Source organism: Notamacropus eugenii, chromosome 4, assembly GCF_028372415.1.
Source record: "Notamacropus eugenii isolate mMacEug1 chromosome 4, mMacEug1.pri_v2, whole genome shotgun sequence".
Lineage (NCBI taxonomy): Eukaryota > Metazoa > Chordata > Mammalia > Diprotodontia > Macropodidae > Notamacropus > Notamacropus eugenii.
The window spans coordinates 85,149,951-85,169,828 of record NC_092875.1 but is presented as its reverse complement, the minus strand read 5'-3'; the positions used below and the strand labels follow the sequence as shown (position 1 = coordinate 85,169,828).

The following is a 19,878-nucleotide window of genomic DNA, read 5'->3' as shown; positions in this document are numbered from 1 at the left end:
GGGAACCTACAGACAGCTCTCTTTACTAAGTGACCATAATATTATTTCCCCTGCTATGATAGGAGTAATATCCTAAGGTCCTACCCTATGCAGGGTAGGCTAGTTTTTCTTTCTTTTAAAAATTTTTTATTCATTTTGAATTAAAAGACAAAAAAAATTTCCATGCACACAGCATCAGACAAAAAGAGTGTTCAATATGAAACCATGAATCTCCATTTCACACTGTTTAGTTTTAGAAAACTATATAATAAATGCTACACATAGTGTTCAAAACTACTCCGCTATTCTGTGCTTCCTTCTGAGTTTTTTTTGGTTCTCTGTTGTGTTTTTTTCTCCCTCCCCCCATCCCCATCTCACACTAGAAAAGGCTACTATTTGACACAGCTTGGTGTATGTGTGTGTATATATATATATATATTTATATGTAAAACCATAATTCTATTTATCAGGTCTTTATCTGGAGGTAGATAGCATCTTCCTTCATAGATCCTTTATATCTGATTTTAGTATTTATAATACTCAAAATAACTTAGTCATTCACAGTTGTTCTTTGAACAATATTGCTGTTATGGTATCCAATGTTCTCTTGGTTTGGCTCATTTTATCCTTCAATATTTTATTTTAGAAAAACATAAAATAGTGAGGAATAAAGTAAGTAGGCTAGTTTTTCATTTAAATTATTTGAAAATGTCCTTGAGGCTTAATTGGCCAAAGGGAATAAGTTTTGAACTATTGATATTGCTTCCTGGTGACCATCACACAAGGAGTGGGGATTTCCTCCCATAGACTTTAAACCAGCAAGGCCAACACAGAGGAAAGGAAGGTGCAACCAAATGAATTGATGCTGTATCCTTGCTTGCGATCCTTTCCCGGCTTTGGCTAAACTAGGTAAATTTGCTTTTATTGTTAGATGATCTACAAATGTCTCATGTTATTCCAGTTCTGAAACTGAAGCACGGATCAGCTCAAGACAAGCTCAGTCTACAACATGTGCTAAATATTCTTATAGAGTTACTAGGTGAGGAATGTGGCTACTAGGCATCCTTGATAGCCACAGGGTGATCAGGACAGATGTGAACTAGGATGATGAAATGATTCTATCCCATAAAAGCCTATAGTAGCTAGGCTGTAAAAGGGATTTTCTTTTGTGAACATACAAAGTTACCCTTGGTGGGGGTGTGTGTAGGGGTAGGGGTATGAACTTGTTTATCTTACTTAATTATTTTGATTTTTGAAGTAATGGGGAAAAATTATGTGATAGTACATTTCCCCTTCCCACTAGATGGGAAGTTAACCATTTTATAGTGCTACTGATAAAGCACCACAGCCTGCCATGTCATCAAGGGGATTCCCGATTAGCTGAGACTGATCCTGGAATTAGAAGAACAGGCCAATGCGCTTGATTTAGTGAACCCAGGTAAGCAAATTCCAAATCAGTTTTATCTTGAGGGGGTGGGAGGGAAACAGGGAAAGAAAGGAAAGGGAAGGATTCTGGGGACAGAGGACATTCTCTTGTCAAGGGCAAGGTAGCTAGATGTGTCTGACCTAGCAGGAACAGTGAGTGATAGGCCAGGCTAGGCCTAGGTAAATCTGAGTCTCTGAATAACTGAGTAGCTCTGGGATATTCTGAGCCTCATTTTCTTATTTTAAAATAATCTGATCTCTTCATTCCCTTCTATTGCTAACATTTCTCCTTGGAACATGGAAGATTTCCTGCTATGCCAATGTCCTGGTTCAACCCTGCAAAGGCATAAATCCCTTCACTGTTACTATGGGAAGAGTATGATGCCTGCTCTTCAGGGATAAAAGGGCCTCAGAATATAGAGAAAGGGAGAGGGAAGAAGTGAATGGAGATGTCAACGCTCAGGGTAAGATGGAAGGGGAAAAGGGAATAATCATTTATATCATGCCTACTGTGTGCCAGGCTGTATTGTCTTTTGTTTACAAATTATCTCATTTTAGCCTCATAAAGTCCTATCATCATCCCCATTTTACAGATGAGGAAACCAAGGCAGACAGAGATTAAATGCCTTGCCTGGGTTCAAACAGCTAGTACATGCCCAAGACTGGATTTGAACTCTGGTCTTCCTGATTCCAGGTCCAGTGGTCTATTTACTGCACCATTGGCAGCCTCTGAGTAGAGAGTAAAGGGTTAAAAGGGGGTGTAAGGCAGAAAAGGAAAACTTGGCAATATGTCCTATGGATCCCAGGAGCCCAGAGCTGGGTGGTCATTTCTCTCTCCAGCCAGAAGAGGGAGACTACACATAAAGACACAGATACACTCAGAGACATGGACAGACACAGAGACACAGATATTGATATACATACATATCTACCCAGGCACATATATAAACAGAAGACTGAGTTTCAGACCCAAAGCATCCCCACACTTCTCCTGAGTCCGCCTCAGTTTACCTCACCTAGACTGAGCTCCCCTATAGCATGAGAAGAAAGATACTCTAAGTTATGGTAAGCACACAGTCTAGCACTCCAGGAACATTCAGGGTGCTATGGCACACATGATAACTCTGCACCTGTTCTTACCTTTGGGTTTGTCTGGAACAGAAGGTAAGGGTTGTTTGGTACTCTCAGAAGTTTGCACACGACTGGATGACTTCACTGGTTTGAGGAAGATAGTTATTAGTAAGAGGAATGGGAAATATGGCCCCCAGTGCTCCACCTCAGGAGTCACAGTCATGTTTATGGGGTTCCTAAAAGGTTCCCAGCGTCTGCCTTTAATGAGTTCCCCCGGCACTCAACAGTCGTAACAAGTCAACTCCACATGCACCATTATTATCAGCAGAAACCCACACACAACATCATTAATTAGCAAAAGTCACAACACTCCTCCATTAAGGGGATCCCTCATCAGGGAAGAATTCAACAATTCCACTAAACAAATGTTTATTAAGCACCTACTATGTGTAACAGTAGGAAACAGGAACACTGTTCTGGGAGTTAGAGATATAAAGACAAAACAGCATAAAGTCCCTGCCTCCAAGGAGCTTACTCTCCAATACAAGGGCACCTGGACATGGCTAAGTATGACATAAGGTTAGAGCATGACCAGGGGCAAGGAAGAGATTCAGAAAAAGTGACATGAAACTTTCGAGGAGAGAGATCACTTTCAGTTTGGGGAGGGGAAAGAAAGCTGGACCTTGGTCAGTAGACCAAGATGCATCTGGAGTCTGTTTGGGACTGCAAGGATAGCGGGGTGGGCTGGGTAAGAAGGAGGGTGAGATTGGCCACATCAGCTGTGTGAAGGGTACTAGTGTGAGATGTTCCAGGAAAAGTCATTTGAAGAGAAGAGGGAGTGCTTTCAATAGCAGACTAAGAGGTCTGCATTTTCTAGCTAGTGGGGGAATCCTCAAAGGTTTTTGAGTAAGAGTGTCATGATCAGTCCTATGAACTAGCTATATAAGCAGGACAGTAATAGGAAGCATAGGCTAAAAGGGAAGAAATTGGAGGCACAGAAGTGGGTCAGGAGATTGGTATGATTGTCCAGGTAAAAAATGAACTTAAAGGAAATTTTGTTGTTGTTTTTGCAGTTGTGACTGACCTCATTTGGGATTTTCTTGGCAAGGATACTATAGTGGTTTGCCATTTCCTTCTCGAGTTCACTTTACAGATGAGGAAACTGAGGCAAACAGGGTTAAGTGACTTGCCCAAGGTCACACAGCTAGCATATGTCTGAAATCACATTTGAACTCAGGCCTTCCTGAGTGTGATTACTCTAGCTTAAATGCTTCATACATCATATTAATAAGATATTTTTCCATATGAAGTATTTGTTATTAAATAAATTTTGTTCTCTGGTTTAAAGGGTTTCCACAGTGAATCAAACAACATTTATTATCCCCACACTAAGTACCAGGCACAGGGCTAAGCATGGAGGATAGAAAGAGACAAAAGACAGTCTTGGCCCTCAAGAAGCTTAGAATCTAATGGGGTCCTGGCAACATGCAAACAAATGCAAATGTTCACAAAACAAGCTAAATTCAGGATAAATAGGGATTAAAAGAGAGAAGGCACTGGAAGGAAGATGAATTTGGGAAGACATCCTATAGAAGGTGGAAGATTAAAAAAGCCAGGGATGTCAGTGGTTGGAATGGAGGAGAGAGAGTGTTCCAGGCAGAGGGGACAGCCAGAAAAACATGCCTACAGCTCAGAGGTAGACTGTCTTGTTAGCAAAACAGCCAGGAGGCCAGGGACACTGGATCAAAGAGTACATGCTAGGGAGTAAGGCAGGTTATGAAGGATTTTGAACGCCAAACTGATTTTCTATTTGTTACTGGAGGGAATAAGCCATAAGGAATGGGGGTGGGGGTGTATGTGTGACAAGTTTGGATCTGCACTTTAGGAAAACCATTTTAGTGTTTGAATAGAGAGAATGGATTGTAGTGGGGAGAGGCAGATTGATTCATCAGCAAAAGTGATGAGAGCCTGTACCAGGGTGGGAGCAGTGTCAGAAAAGAGAAGGGAGTATATTAGGGAGATGTTGTAAAGGTGACAACCTTGGCAACAGCTTGGAAATGGGGGGCGAGTAATAGAGAATGGAGAATCCAAGATGACTCCTGGGTTGAGAACCCAAGCGCCTGGGAGATCTTGACTCAAACTCTGTCTCACTTATTAGCCCTATGACCCTGTGCAAATCACTCAGCCTTTCTGGTCTCAGTTTGCTCATCTGTATGAGACTGGGGGAAAGTGTAGCAATTACTTCAGAGGGTTATTTAATGCTAAAACCTTAGAGTGTCAGTTACTATTATTGTTGTTATTAAGAGTTGATGAGGGCCTGAATTAGGGAGATGGGAATTTGAATGGAGAAAAGGAGATGGATTTTTCTTTCCTTTTTAAATTTTGCTTTTTATTTTTCCTTAGTTACATGTAAAAACATTTGTTTTTAAAACTTTGAGTTTCAAAGGGAGATAGACTTAAGAGATGTTTTGGCGATATAATCGACAAACACTGACCCCTGGTTGTACATGGAGGGTAAGGAAGAGCAAAGGGTCCTAGGATCATAAATTTAGAGCTGGGATAAACTTGAAAGGTTTAGTCCAACTCCTTCATTTTACAGATGAGGAAACTGAGATCCAGGGTCACACAGGTAATAAGTGACAGAGCCAGACTCCTAATCTAGCACCCTGTCCACCGACCACACTCCAGTCCCAAGTTACATTGCGATGTCTGTCTGATGTAAATTTGAACATGTCTGTCCAGTAGCCAAGAACCCAAACTCAGCTCTTGGCTTCCAAGGGCTAGTCCATTTCCTTCTGAGGTAGCCTCAGCTTCTTCCCATAAAGCATAAAGCGGAAATTGAAGCCCCAGAAAGATCTGTGACTCACCAGGCCTCCCATTAAACCAGGAGGGGGTTGGGTTTGGGGACTCACGATAGAAGTAGCTTCAGTGCCCCCTGCTACTAAGATTGGAGGTGAGGCAGCACCTATGATTCTCCTCTCCTTCCATGCTTACCAATAGCCCTACGCTACGTTGGCAACTACTTTCTCCAACACTTTGCTGGATCTCGCCCAGCACACCCCTCCCCCCAGGGCTTCTCTTCTTCCACTTCTTAGGACCAATGGGGAGAAGAAAGAAAGGGAGGGAAGGGTGGAGAATCAAGGTGATGGGGGAGGGGTCTGGGAGGCCAAACCTGAAGGGCCGGTAGGTTGAGGAGTTTATTGAGCTCTGGGCGTTGGTATGACTCACCCAAAGCAGACTGTGGTGGGAAGAAGTGAGGAAGGGGAGGGATCAAGATACTACTCTTAGAGAACCCCCACCCATACCCCTTCTTTAATACTGTTTGTCTCATCTGGGCCCCACCCAATTGCACCCTTCTCCCCCTCTCTCCTATTTTTCTCTCTCCTTAGGACCAACCTCAACTGGACTTTTACATATCCATGTACTTTAGAGGAATTTGATTAACAATTACATTTTGGTTAAAGAAGCCCCCTTTCTCCACTCCCATAAGCAAGGAAGTCTTGAGTTCATGTGAAATATCATGTAAATGATGGAGTGGTGAGGGAAGCGGGGAGAAGTGCTGAAGTGGGACAGGAGTCAGCACTCTCTTGGGCCTTGTCCCTGGGTTCCCTGACTGCATCCTGCATGATTCCCCATTCTCATGTTCTCAGATCAAGGAGGGACCTCAGACGTCTAATCTAATCTAACCCATAGTTAAGTGGGAATCCATATTCCCAGCAAGTTGTCATTCAGTATTTGTCTGTGGACCTCCTGTGGAAGCCCAGTTCACTTTTGGACAGCTCTTATTGTCAGGAACCTTTGCCTGACATTTCACCCTGAATCTGCCCTCCCTTCAGCATCCACCCTTTGCTTCTCATTCTGCCCTCTCAGGCCACTATTCTGCCTCGAAGCTCTTTTACTATTTGGAGGCAACCATCATGCTCCCCCCTCAGCTGGGCCACTCACAGCTCTCAAACACATCTAAGCATTTGCTCATCTAAGTGCCCTCCACTGACTCCCAAACCTACCAACCCTTACAGGTTGTCTATGAGCTCAGGGTTCCCTCAGTGATCAGCAGACAGACTGATCCCTCTCTTCCTACTTGTTACATCCCTCTGAGCCTGCAGAGGTCAAGGTGTATCCCCATCAGCCCCAATACTCACTTAATTCTGCTTATGTGCCACCAGGTACTGTTAGTACTCTTTTCTTACATATCTCATGAGGGAGCATGGTATAAAAGAAAAAGCCCTGGACTTGGAGTCATGAGAGGCCTGGAGTTGAATTTAGCCTTTGATATTTCCTAGAGATGTAACTCTGGGCAAATTACTTAAACTCTGAGCCTTGGTCTCCCACTTTATCTGTTGGTGTGAGGATCAAATGAGATAATGTATGTAAAACACTTTGTAAACCTTTCAAAGACTCCATGTGTCAGCTAAAATCTTCTCAAATAGCTCTGAGCATAGGGATTATATTCTCTGTACTGTATTCCCACAGCATTCCCCTAGTAGCAAATATAGTCATACCCACACGGACTTCAGAATTGTGGAATTTGGGATTTGTTTCCCTGGTCAGTGAAGGCTCAGTCAGTGGGCTGGGAGGCTGAAGTGTTTGTTAGTCAGTTAGTCAGGGAGGGCTTGGATTTTGGGTTTCTTATTATCAGTGGGGATCTGGAATTCCTCTGAATTCCTAGGATTTTTGGAGCAGAAAGGGATGTTCAAAATTATTTAGAGGAGTCAGACTTGTCAGCATCACACAGTAGGAAAGTTAGAATTCAAATTCAAATTCAGGTCCTCAGCACCCAAATTCAATGTTCTTTCCTTTATACCATATGACCTTTCAAAATTAAGATACCCTTAATATTCTTTTTTGAACAGCTACACTATTTGGACAGCTAACTGATCAAAGGTTTGTCACTACAAAACCAACTGGTCAGTAAGGGTTCAAGGCGTCTCTGCTCCTTAAGGGTCCAGGGCACACAAGATAAGTGAGGGTTTGGGGTTTGAGTTTCCCGGTCTATCAGCAATGGGTTGAAGTGACTCCATATAAGGCAGTGCTGTGGGTATACGCCCAGCCCAGAAACAGGACCCAACAAGTTGCTGTAAACACATTGTCAGATCCTGCCTCTGTGAAAGCTGCTTCTCTTGCTCTGTCTCTGTGGAGTTCTACTTTGGTTTGGCTAACCAGGCCTGTGGCCCATAAAGTCCCTGCTGCCATGTGTCAGCCTGTTAGTCAGCCTCTGAGGCCTGGCTGAGAGGCGGCAGCTTGGAGTCCCTATAAACTCTCCAACCTAGCCTGGCCTAGCCCCAGCCTTCCTGGGCTGAGAGACACTCAGAAGGCTCTCAGGCTAGAGGTGCCGGCTGGAGGACCGGGAGGGTGCTTGGGGGAGAGGCAGACGGACCAGACAGGATACCGGCTGGCTGACAGGCAGGCAAGCACGGGACCACTGGGGGGTTGAGCCTGAGGACTGGCCTATCTTGGGACTCAATTCTGAGAGTTTGTGCCATCCTCAAACACTATCTTTGCTGGAGGCTGGTCAGAGATAACACTTTGGGCAACATGACCAGGCCCTCTGGGGTGTTGGGGAGTGAGAGTGGTCTGTGACCAGTAGGGCAGTGCAGATAGTCATTTCAGGGGCAACAACCTAGACTGGACATCATGTCTGGAAAGCGTGGTCGGAACCGTAGACCCCGAACTAAGAGACAGGGACGGGGTCGGAAGGGAGGGGGTGAGACAGGCTCTGTAGTTGAGACTAGGCCACTGGCCCCAGGGGGCCCCCAGGATGGGGCGGGTCAGGGAAACCACGTGATAGAGGAGATGGGTGAGATGGGCAAGTCAGTTCCTGTGGGGCACCCTGGACCAGTGGTCAGGTCAGATTGTTCAGGTCCAGTAGAGGTGGTAGAGGCTTCAACAGCAAGCCAAGAACTGGTGTTGGTCACAGCCATGGAGCTGGGGGGATATGGGGCCAGCTGCCCTGACCCAGCCCTGGCACAGGAAGTATTGAGACTCCAAGAGGTCCAGCTGTGTCTGGAGAGGGAACAGCTCTTATTGGAGGACCGCCGGCGGCAGATTCAGCTGCAGTTGCAGCTGGAGGAGCAACTATGGCGGGAAGAGCAGCTATGGCAAGAGGAGCAGCGATGGCTTGAGCAGTTACAAGAGGAGCACGCATGGGTACGGATGGAGGGGATTGAGTTAGCCCTGGAGCTGGAGCAGCTAAGGACAGGTGGCTTTGAAGAGCAGGAGGAACAGGTGCATGGTCAGGTAAGTCATTGAGAGAAGAACCAGGGCCCACAGTCAAGGGGTACCACTGGAGGTGGTGTACGGATTCAATAAGAGATGGATGAACCACTGATAGTCAGTACTCCACAGATAGACTGGTCATTGACATCTCAATCAGTGGACAAGCTGGTCACTGACCCTGAGGGGACTAGATAGAGAGGACTATGTCCTCTTGGGAAGGGTACTGGCTGATCATTGAGTCTTTGGGAAGGAATAGCTACTGTGTATAGGGAAAGTTGATCGGAAAAGGCAATAGAAAAGACAGATGGCTTTAATGGTATATTGGGCATTTGATGAAATGTCTATCTTAGAAGGAGCTGGGAGATAGATCATATGATATTTAGGGAGGCAAACAATTTGGGGAATGAGAACATATTCTGGGCAATAGGTTGGCAAATATGTGATGGAACATGTTCTGGGAAGGGGCTGCTGAAAGATATGATACAGCATGTTCTAAACAGGAGTGGGGAGAACTGGCAAACATTTGATGGATCATGATCTGGGCAAGGGGGTTAGCAGTTGTATGATGGAGTGTATTATAAACAGGGATTTGGAGAATGTCTGATGGCATGAAATGAAATGTGTTCCAAGTAGGAATCTGGAAGGATGATAAGCATGTATGATGGGCTATATTCTGGGAGGGCTGTGTAGAAGCAATGATGGAATATTTTTTGGGAAGAAGTCAAGGGGGCTTAGTAGACATATGTGATGGGGAATATTTTGGGCGACTTTGCTGGCCAGGTGAGGAACGTGAAAAAAGTGAAATGGCCACTTTCAAATGGACACACAGGAGACTAAAGGTCTGTGAGTTGGTTTTACAGGGCTGAGTACAGGATAAAGGAGGCTAGCCTGAGCTAGGCAGATGATAAGAAGAGGGGAGGCATTGGGGGGAAGTAATTCCTACGGAGAGGATACATATGTACCTATGTATTCAGATCATACTGTGTTAGGCACAGTGTGTATATGTGTGTTTTGGGGGCAGTGTTCTCATTAGGAGAATGTTCCCAGGAGGAGGGTATATGCATGTCTACATGTGTATATGGGGAAACATCTGTTTACTTAAAGTGCAGGGTATACATTCATGTTTGTTTGTGATGGGAGAGACTGGCTGAGTAAGGTGAGTCAGGACTGATGGGGAGCAGAGAAAGCTCATGTCCGAAGCATCCTTTTCTGCCCTGCCCCCATCTCCCCTTAAGGGCTAGTTTCCTGGTTGATTTGTCCCCTTCCCTGGCATTTATTAGGTGCTTAGGGATCGGGGAAGCACGCCATGGCTGTACTCATTACTTCATTAAGGAGGCTGACCGTAGCCTCAGACTCAGCTGGGGCTATTTCAGGGACTCAGATGTGAGGCTTGGTGGGGTGGGGGGGATGGGGAATGGTATTAAACAGTTGCTCTCTGAGTCTCCCAGGGGGTAGGTTCTCCTGGGTTCTTTTATCCAGCATGGAGAATCCTGCAAGATGTAGAGGGTTGGGACATAGAACTGGAGGGAATGGAATGAGAAAGGTCAAATGTTGTGAGCAGTGTACTACATTTCATTCAGTATATGCTTGCATAGATTAGACATGGATTAGTGGTAATGACATGGATTGGTAAGTGCTGATAAGTGGGAAGCTTGAAGCATCTCTATGGGCATAACCAAGTTTGAAGATAACAGAAGAATGAGCTTTTTAGGATTAGTTTAAAATATCACCAGATCATCTTTGGTCAACCAGGGGTCAGTCAGGGTCTCTCAGAAATGTCTCTGGGGCGGAGTACACTCAACTCAGCTAGGATCTCTCAGGGTTCACTAGAGGTTTCTCTGGGATCACTCTGGCTTTTACTGGAACTGTTTATTCTGAGGACCAGAGGAGACAATATATTTAGTCTGACGCTGCTTTGTTCAGCTATAAGGGGTTTCCTGGCCTGGAAATGAACTCCCTCTTCCTCTGAATCTTATTTTCATTCAAGGGTCAACTCAGGTGTCACCTTTTCCTTGAAGCCACCCCTCATGTTCCTAGGTGCTAACACCCTCTCTCTCCTTAACTTTCCTTGTCCTGGGCATCCTTCTTTCCATGTTGGACCTCTTGTACAGAATGTAAAGTCTTGAGGACAGAGCTATTGTATTTTTGTCTCTGTATCCTCAAAGCCAAGATCGGTGTCTTGCAAAATAAGTCATTTAAAGTGTGTTGGATGGGTTAAATTGAGACTCTGTTTATTCTGCCTGGGTTAGACATTTGGAGTACTGCGTTCATTTCTGGGTGCCATACTTTAGGAAGGGCACTGATAAGCAAGAGACAGAACAGAGGAAGGCAGCCAGATTGGGGAAGGACCTACCATTCATCTCATGAGTAATAGCTGAAGGACCCTTCCATCTACTGTGTGTATTCTGTATCTACCAATTAATTTACATATGTTTCTGCCCTTAGCATATATCTTTGAGGGCACGGACGGCAATGTCTTTTTTTTTTTGTTATCTCCAAAGCTTAGTCTATCTAGTGCCTGAACATAGTAAACTCTTTAAGTGCTTGTTGATTGAGTGTACTTGGGAATGATTAGCCTAGGGAAGAGAAGACTTGGGAAGTCCCAAAAGTCCGAGTGCAGTTTTAACCTTTGGGACACCCTGTATATGAGGCTGTGCTAATTTATAGGAATATGGCTTTTGAATTGGAGGTCACCTCAGAGGTCATCTGATCCAACCCAATCATTTTTCAGAGAGGGAAACTGATGTAACTCAAGGTTATATGGGTAATAAGTACTAGAGTCATGATTTGAACCCAAATCCTGACTTTAAGTGCAATGCTCTTTCTAACATAATAGCACCCCTTTCTTAAATCTCTTCTTAGTCTCTACCCCATTTTTGCTCTTACCTTCCCCCTCCAACAGACTAAACCCATACCCAGCCATGGACAGACCCACATCAAATGTCACTTGATCTCATCACCAAATTCAAAGCCAAAATCTCAACAACAATCTTTTTAGTAGCCTATCATCTAACCCCCCACTTCTCCCCTCGCTGACCCCCTCCCTCCCAGCAAGGTTACAAGAGTGACACTATCTTGAACTCTAGGGGCAACACAGGCTTCTCTTTTGGCCACTTTTCCACTCCAAATTCAGGAATTAAGAAGGAATCTCTGAAGATGGTTGGGGATGGAGTGGGGTTTGAAAGGTGTCTCAGTAGTCAGAAGTGGATTGAGAAGTTACAATCTGAGGGATACATTAGTTCTGAAGTGGATTTGGAGGTGTTGAAGGGAATGCATATTGGTAATTCTGAAGGTTATTCAAGGGAACAGGACAGGGTTGGCAAGGGTCTGAGGACCATTCAGTGAGTCAGATATGGATTTAGAAGGGGATATAAAGACCCTCAGTAGTCAATGGAGAAGGTCAAAAGGCACATTGAATTGGGAGGGAGGGTGTTGAGGATCAGTCCTGGAATTGTGGATGGGATGACTCAGAGTGGGATGGGGGAAAGCCCATGAACTCACCATTAGGTGCCCTGGATTTAGGCCCAGAGGCAGGCTTTTTCACCTTCCGAGGTACCACAGGAGATCTGCCCCCCCGCTTTTTACCACTCATCCTCTTGTGATGGGGAAGTTGACAGAAGGGAATCAGAAGGAAGAGACAGGCAGCAGAATGACTGAAGAGGGTGCTAAGGATGGAGATTACTGAGGAAGATTCAAAAGGAAAAAGAGAGAAGAACTTATAGGAGAGATGGTGGGGGAAGAGAAGAAGGGAGCATCAGAGGAAGGAGAGATGAGGATAACTGAGAAAAAGAATAGGAATGAATAAGTGAAAAGGGGATCAAAGGAAAGGAAATGAATGAGGAGAGAATCAGAGTATATTCATTCATTCAACAAACATTTATCAAGGGCCTACCATGTGCCAGGCAAGGCAGGTCTGAAGGAGGCAATCAGATAAGGGGTGGATTGGGGGAAATCAGAGGAAACAGGGAGAGACAAAAGAAAGGTAAGGGAAAGAGTGATTGAGGGGGAAGACTGGGGAGGTCAGAAGATACAGGGAAGGGGTAACTGAGGGTACAAAATAACTGAATCCAGCTCCAGCTTTTCACCTGAGCTCCAGTCCCACATCAAATATTGTACATTTCCAAATGAATGTTCTATAGATATCTCAAACTCAACATAGCCCAAATGAAATTCATTATCTTTTACCGTAAGCTCACTCCACCTCTAAACTTCCCTATTTCTATTAAGGGCACTGCCATCTTTCTAGTTCCCCAGGTTCCTCTATACCCTTGGAGTCACTGCTTCCCTCTCTTTCACCCCTACTTCAATTTATCTAGTTAGTTGCCAAGTTTTGCCAATCTTCACTCCATAATATCTCTTTTTTTATTAATGTATTTTTAGTTTTCAGCATTTGCTTTCACAAGATTGAGTCCCAAATTTTCTCCCCATCTCATAACATCTCTTGCATCTGTCCTCTTCTTTTAAATCAAGTTCTTATCACTTCTAGTCCAGACCATTACAACTCTATTGCTTCTGCCTTCATTCTCTCCTGTCTCCAACCCATCCTTCACACAGCTGCTAAAATAAGCCTCCTAAGACACACATTTGAAGTCACTCCCCTGCTCTGTAGTTTCCTATTGCCTATGGGACAAAATACAACCTCTTTACCCTGGCATTGAAGACTCTAGATTATCTGCATCCCACCTACCTCTCCAATCTCATTTCTATTTCCCTGAAAAACTGGACTCTATTCTTCATCTCCATTCCATGCATTCACTCAAACTATTCCCCAGGCCAGAAATGAACTCCCTCCTAATCTCCTCCTCTGAATCTTATTTTCCTTCAAGAGTCGACTCAAGTGCCATCTCCTTCCCTCATCTTCTCAGGTGCTAGCATCCTCTCCCTCCTTAACTTTCCTTGTGCCGGGCATCCTTCTTTCCATGTTGTACCTCTTGTACAGAATGTGAAGTCTAGAGGACAGAGCTATTGTATTTTTGTCTCTGTATCCTCAAAGCCAAGATCGGTGTCTTGCAAAATAAGTCACTTAAAACATACTAAATGGGTTAAATTGAGACTCTGTTTACTCTGCCCTGGTTAAATATATGGAGTACTGTGTTCATTTCTGGGTGCCATACTTTAGGAAGGGCATTGATAAGCAAGAGAGAGAATAGAGGAAGCTAGCCAGATTGGGGAAGGACCTACCATTCATCTCATGAGTAATAGCTGAAGGAACCTTCCATCTATTGTGTGTATCCTGTATATAGCAATTAATTTACATATGTCTCTGCCCTTAGCATATATCTTTGAGGGCATGGACGGCAATGCCTTTTTTTTTTAATGTATCTCTGGAGCTTAGTCTAGTGCCTGCACATAGTAAACTCTTGTTGATTAACTGAACTTGGGAATGATTAGCCTAGGGAACCAGTGGAGAGGGAAGTATAATTGTCTTCAAGTATTTGAAAAACTGTCATATGAAAGAAAGGCTCATATTTATAGCTCTTTTTGAGGTGGAAAATAATGGAAATATGAGGGAGTGCCTATAAATTGGAGAATGGATGAACAGGTTATGGCATATAAATGGGATGGAATACTATTATTTGGCAAGAAAGGATAGAGATGGTTTCAGAAAAACCTGGGAAGACCTATATGAAATGATGCAGAGTAAACAGATCCAGGACAATAAATTATACAATGACAACAATTTATACAAAGACAAACAACTTTGAAAGAATTAAAAACTCTTATCAGTGACCAACCAAGATTCCAGAGGACTAATGATGAAACAAGCTACCCACTTCCCTGACAGAGCAGAAGGAGTTTAGAATGAGACAACTTTTTTTTTGTTGCACCTGGACAACGTGGAATTTTGTTTTGACTGATTATATGTTTTGGACTGGGTTTTGGTTTTCTTTCGTTCTCAATGAAGGAGACTTTGGTGGGGGGGGATGGGGTAAAAAAGAGTATTTTTGCTGATTGAAAAATATAAAATTAAAAAAAAGAAAGAACTAAGAGCAGCGGATGGAAGTTAACGTTTCCCTATTCTTTAGGACAGGGTTTCTTACTCTTTTTTTTGTGTTATGGACAACTTCTCAAAGTGTTTTTAAATGTATAACATAAAACATACAGGATTATCAAAGAAAACAATTGTTGAAATTCAATGATCAAAATCCAAGTAACAAGTTCACAAACCCCCTGATGAAGAATCCCTGCTATAAGATAAAAGACAAACCAGTAGGTTGCATTTAAAGCCTTCCACAATCCAGTTCTAGCCTTCCTTTCTGGGCTTATCATATACTGCCCCTCTTTACAAACTATGCTGGACTACTAGTTGCATCTCAACAGTGGCACTCATCTCCATGCAAATCTTGGTGCAGGAACACACTCCCACTTTAACTCTTAGAATTCTTGGCTTCCTTTAAGTTTGAATTATGGGCTTTCCACAGAGGAATTTTTTTATTCCGTTACTTAATATTCTCTCTCTCCCCTCCTTTTCCTCCTCCTTCTCCAGTTATCATGTGTATACTTAGGTTTATGTGTTATATTCCCCCAGGAGACTCTAAGCTTCTTGAGGGCAGGGACCATCTTTTTCATTTAGTTTCTGTATCCCCAACAATTAACTTCAAGTTTTGCACATGGCAGAAGCTTAGCAAATGCTGGCTGGACGTGGATTGGGTGGCTGGGGGGAATCTGAGTAAAAGGGAAGGAGAACCAGAGGAGGTTCAGAGACGGGCAGGTGATCAGAGGAGGACGGCAGGGGTGATCATATGGGGAACAAAAGGGGAGACGGTGACTGAAGTGGGGGTGACTGAAGTACGGGGGAACCAGAAGAGGTAAGGATCGGGTAACTGGGAGTGTGGGTCCGAAGAGAGAGAAGGGGGTGAGGCTGACGTGGGGAGGCCTAAGAGGGGGTGCCCAAGACTGAGGTGGGGGTGTCAGGAAAGCATAGGTGACTTAAGTGGGGGGGTCGGGAGAGGTGAGGAAGGAGGGGTGACCAAGGGGGGGTCAAAGGAGGAGAGGAATGGGTGCTTGAGGGGAAATCAGAAAAAAGGGGTGACCCTGAGTTGAGTGGGTCAGAGGGAGAGAGAAGAGGGTGACTGGGGGGAGTCAGGAGAGGACGAGGTACGGGGCAGTCAGAGTGGATGGGATCAGAAGACACGAGGGCAAGGACCAAGGTCCGGGAGGTCAGAGGGCGTGACCGAGGTGGGGGGGTCAGAAGAGGGACAGGAGGGGGTGCCAGAGAAAGGGCAAAAGAAACACAAGGACAGGGCGAGGAGGAGGTAACACAGGCTTTCACAGAGGTCACTAGGACCCGTTTCCGGTTCCGGTCCCGGTCCCGCCCCTCCCCTCTTTTCCTCCTCCCTCCCCAAATTTCGCACCTGGGCGGCGGCCCGCCCCGCCCCTCCCGCTGCCGGCTGGGGCTGGTTTCCCCGGCAACACCAGGCTCGTGGCCGCCTGCGCGCTCTCGGGCTCTCAGGTTCCGGGCGGGTGTGGAGCAGTGCGCATGCCCGCGAGGCCCTGCAGGGCTCGGCATGACCACGTGGGGGCGCGCCCTGCCTGGTGCTGTGTCTGCCAGTTCTGGTGGGGGGAGGAGGTTCTCTTTGAGTTGGGTGGAGATCGGTAAGGTCCTAAACGCGGGGCCGACAGTTGGGAGGACCTGCACATCTGGGGGCCTTGGTTTTGTGGGGCGGTAATTTTAGGGGTCATTGGTTGTGCAGACTCAGGCTTTTAAGTTTGCTGCAGTTTTAGCTTACCTAAGAGACTTTATTTTATGAGGTTGGGTGACTCAGTGGCTAGACTCAGTCCTGAAGTCTGGAAGACCTACGTTCAAGTCCAGCCTCAGACACTAGCTGGGTGAACCTCTACAAGTCACTGAACCCTGATTGCCTGGGTTTCCTCCTCTATAAAATGAACTAGAGAAGGAGGTGGCACACCACTCCCATGTCCCTGCCTAGAAAACCCCAAATGGGCTCACAAGACACTGAGGTGTTGGGTTTTCCTGAAGTTCCTGAGCTCAGATTCGGAGTTGCCAGCTGCCTGTGGATTATCTCCTCCTGGATGTGCCGTAGGCAACACAAATCCCAATCAGTTTGTTCTACCCTAAACCCATCCATCTCCACATTGTCTGTGGAAGAAGACATCACCATCCTTCTCATCATCCAGTTTCCTTTCTTGACTCTTCCTTTCTTTTCCTTTCATACTATACAATCAGTTGCCACGGTGTGTGAATTCTGTCTGCTTCTACACCATACCTCACATGTCTCAATTCATGTACCAACCACCCTGATTCAAGTCCTCTTCACCTTTCACCATCTCTTGTCTCCTACTTGGTCTCCCAGCCTTCACTCTTTCAGCTCTCTAACTCGTCTTCCATTCAACTACCAAATGCCAAAAGCATAGGTCTGATGGTGTTATTTCCTTGCTCAATAACCTTCAGGCTCCCTATTGGCTCCAAGATAAAGTGAAAACTCCTGTTTGGCATTTAAAGACTTTAAAAACCTGGCTCTAGCCTAACTTTCAAGGCTAATTATACATTATTTCCTTTCACACACAGCATCCATCCATGCCAACGTGCCTGCTGTTCCCCATACTGAACCACCTTTGAGCCTTAGGTCAGGCTGTCTCCTCCTCCCCAACCCCATACCTGGAATGCTATCCTCACTCCTTTTAGAATGGTTCAGATCGGGTACCACCTCCTGCACCAGCCCTTTTCTGATCCAGTTATTAGTACACACACCCCTCCTCCAAATATATTTTGTAGGTGCATAGTTTTTCCATTAGTGGAATGTAATTTTCTTGGGGGTAAGGACTGCTTCATTTTTTTTGTCTTTGGGATGCATTGCCTAGAACAGTATCCAACATATAGTGACTACTTAAAATATTTGCTGAATTGAATTGAGCCAAACCTACCTTTTTAGTCAGTAAACCACAAGATTTATGTGTTTGCTATGTACTTAAACACTGTATTAACAGCTGGGCATGCAAGGAATGGCAAGAGACAGTCTTTGCCCATAGAGTAACAGGTGAGCTGATATGTACATAAGTAGGTACATACAATTTAGATAGTTAGATGGAAGATTACTTTAGAAGGAAAGGAACTAGCAGCCAGAGGGGTGGGAAAGGAAGAAGCCTCCTGCAGAAGGTGAGATTTGAGCTGAGTCTTGAAGGAAGGAGAGCTCAAGAGGCAGAGCTGAGGTTGCTGGGCAGAGTATTCCAGCCCCGGGTAAGGGCACTGAGAAGGGAGACAGAGGCCACTTGTAGTTGAATCCTAGAGTGCATAGAGGGAAGTAAAGTATAAAAAGATTAGAAAGGTAAGAAGGAACTAGGTTATGAAGAGCTTTATTTCTTTTCACCTTTTAAAAAAAATTATTTTCAGTTCCAAATTCTTTCCTTCCCTCCAGTCCCTACCCCACCCATTGAGAAGAAAAACATTATAATACCCATTGTATATATGAAGTCATGCAAAACATATTTGTAAGAAGCTTTAAATGTCATATAGAGTTTATATTTTATACTAGAGGTAATAGGAAGGGATTGGAGTTTACTGAGCAGGGGATGACAGAGCCAGACCTATGCTTTAGGAAAAATCATCTTGGCAGTTGTGTGGAGGATGGAATGATGTGGAGAGGAACTTGAGGGAAAGAAATTAGAAGGCTATTGCAATAATCCTGTCAAGAGGTAATGTGGTCCTAATCCAGAGTAGCAGCTTTATGAGCGGAGAGAAGGGAACCTATGTGAGAGATGTTTTGGTAGAAAAGAAAAGATTTGACAAAGGACTGTGGGTATATAGGGTATGTGAAGGTGAGGAGATGACACAGAGGTAGCTTGGAGGTACCCTAGATAGTAATAAGAAAGTTGGGAAGAGGATAGGGTTTAGGGAGAATGATATAATAAATTCAGTTTTGGTCATCTGAGTTTGAGATGCCCCTAGGACATTCAGCTTGAGATATCCAAGAGGCAGTTTGTGATATATGACTGCATAGGTCAGGAGAGAAGTTAGGGCTGCATATTAAGATCTGGGAATCTTTGTCATCAAGATAATAATGGAACCCGTGGGAGCTTATGTGATCATCATGTGAGATAGTATTGAGAAAAAAGAGAAGGCTCAGACAGAGCCTTAGGGGACATGGCATCTATAGTTAGTGGGCACGACCTGTATGAAGAACTAACAGGAAACAAAAAGGAGCAGTTGGACAGATAGAAGAACGAGGAGAGAATAATGTCATGAAAACCCATAAAGGAGAGAGAGTATCCAGCAGGGAAAGATGCTCTACAGTATCAAAGACAGAAGAGGTCAAGGAGGATGAAGAACGAGAAAAAGTCATTAGATTTAGCAATGAAGAGATTATTAGTAATTTTGGAGAGAGCAGTTTCAGTGGCATGGTGAGGCTGGAAGTTGCAAAGGGTCTTAGCTGGGAGTGAGGAGAGAAGGTGGAGGCACTGATTAGAGATAACTTTCTTAAGAACTTTATCCATGAAGGGAAGGATAATAGCTGTGAGGGAATAGATAGGCTCAAGTGAATATTTTTTAAGGATGGAAGATATGGGCATGTTTATAGGAAGTAGGAGGAGTCAATAAGAAATTGAAGAAAAAACAATGGGGAAAACAGTGGGGGCAATTTGCTGGAGAAGTAGGGAGGGAATGGTATATATGTGTGCTTGTAGCAGGTTTGACTTTGGTAAGGAGAAAAGTCACCCCTTAATCTGAGAGAGGAGTTAAGGAGACAGGAGATGTTGGTGGCAAATGTCTGAATGATGTGAAATGAGGAAGAGAGAAGAGGAAGCTCTTGGCCAGTGGACTATGCCTCAACTAAGACAGTAGGAGTTGGGAATACTATGGGGAGAAATGAGAATGTTTAGAACAGCATCTGTGGAGAGTGGGATAGCAAATCAAATAGGGAGAAATAGAATGTTTGCCTTGCAACAGTGAGGACCCAGTTGAGATTAGATAATATAGTTTACCCCCTCATTTTCTCCATCTTTCACCAACATTGGATAGAGTTAAGGAAGCAGATAGTGAGAGTAATCCAGGGTTGGGGTTTATCAAGGTGTGATTGTCAACAAGAGGTGACAGATTCGAGGGTAAAGGATAATGTAGAATGTCTGTTCTTAATCTGGGGTCTGTGAATTTTTAAAAAATATGTTGATATTTGTATTTAAGTATAATTGGTTTCCTTTGTAATCCTATGTCCTTTCTTTTATGCATTTAAA

At 44.5% G+C, this 19,878-nt stretch overlaps 2 protein-coding genes across 6 annotated transcripts in view; one reads left to right on the top strand and one right to left on the bottom strand.

Moving 5' to 3' along the window:
• The window catches only part of IQANK1 (IQ motif and ankyrin repeat containing 1), a 55,897-nt gene extending 39,744 nt beyond the window's left edge, over window positions 1-16,153 (bottom strand). Inside the window, exons 1-3 of one of the 4 annotated variants that reach the window (XM_072602580.1) lie at window positions 16,047-16,153; window positions 12,193-12,372; window positions 2,545-2,619 (exon numbers count right to left, since the gene is read on the bottom strand). In XM_072602580.1, the coding sequence (XP_072458681.1) occupies window positions 2,545-2,619; window positions 12,193-12,283 (166 nt within the window). In that variant the 5' untranslated portion in view covers window positions 12,284-12,372; window positions 16,047-16,153. Of the gene's footprint in view, window positions 1-2,544; window positions 2,620-12,192; window positions 13,911-16,046 lie in introns of those variants that run through there. The other 3 variants (XM_072602583.1, XM_072602581.1, XM_072602582.1) reach the window with 3 other exon arrangements.
• The window catches only part of FAM83H (family with sequence similarity 83 member H), a 35,533-nt gene continuing 23,972 nt past the window's right edge, over window positions 8,318-19,878 (top strand). Inside the window, exon 1 of one of the 2 annotated variants that reach the window (XM_072602567.1) lies at window positions 8,318-8,712. In XM_072602567.1, coding sequence (XP_072458668.1) covers window positions 8,395-8,712 — 318 coding nt within the window. In that variant the 5' untranslated portion in view covers window positions 8,318-8,394. Of the gene's footprint in view, window positions 8,713-18,259; window positions 18,346-19,878 lie in introns of those variants that run through there. The other variant, XM_072602572.1, reaches the window with a different exon arrangement.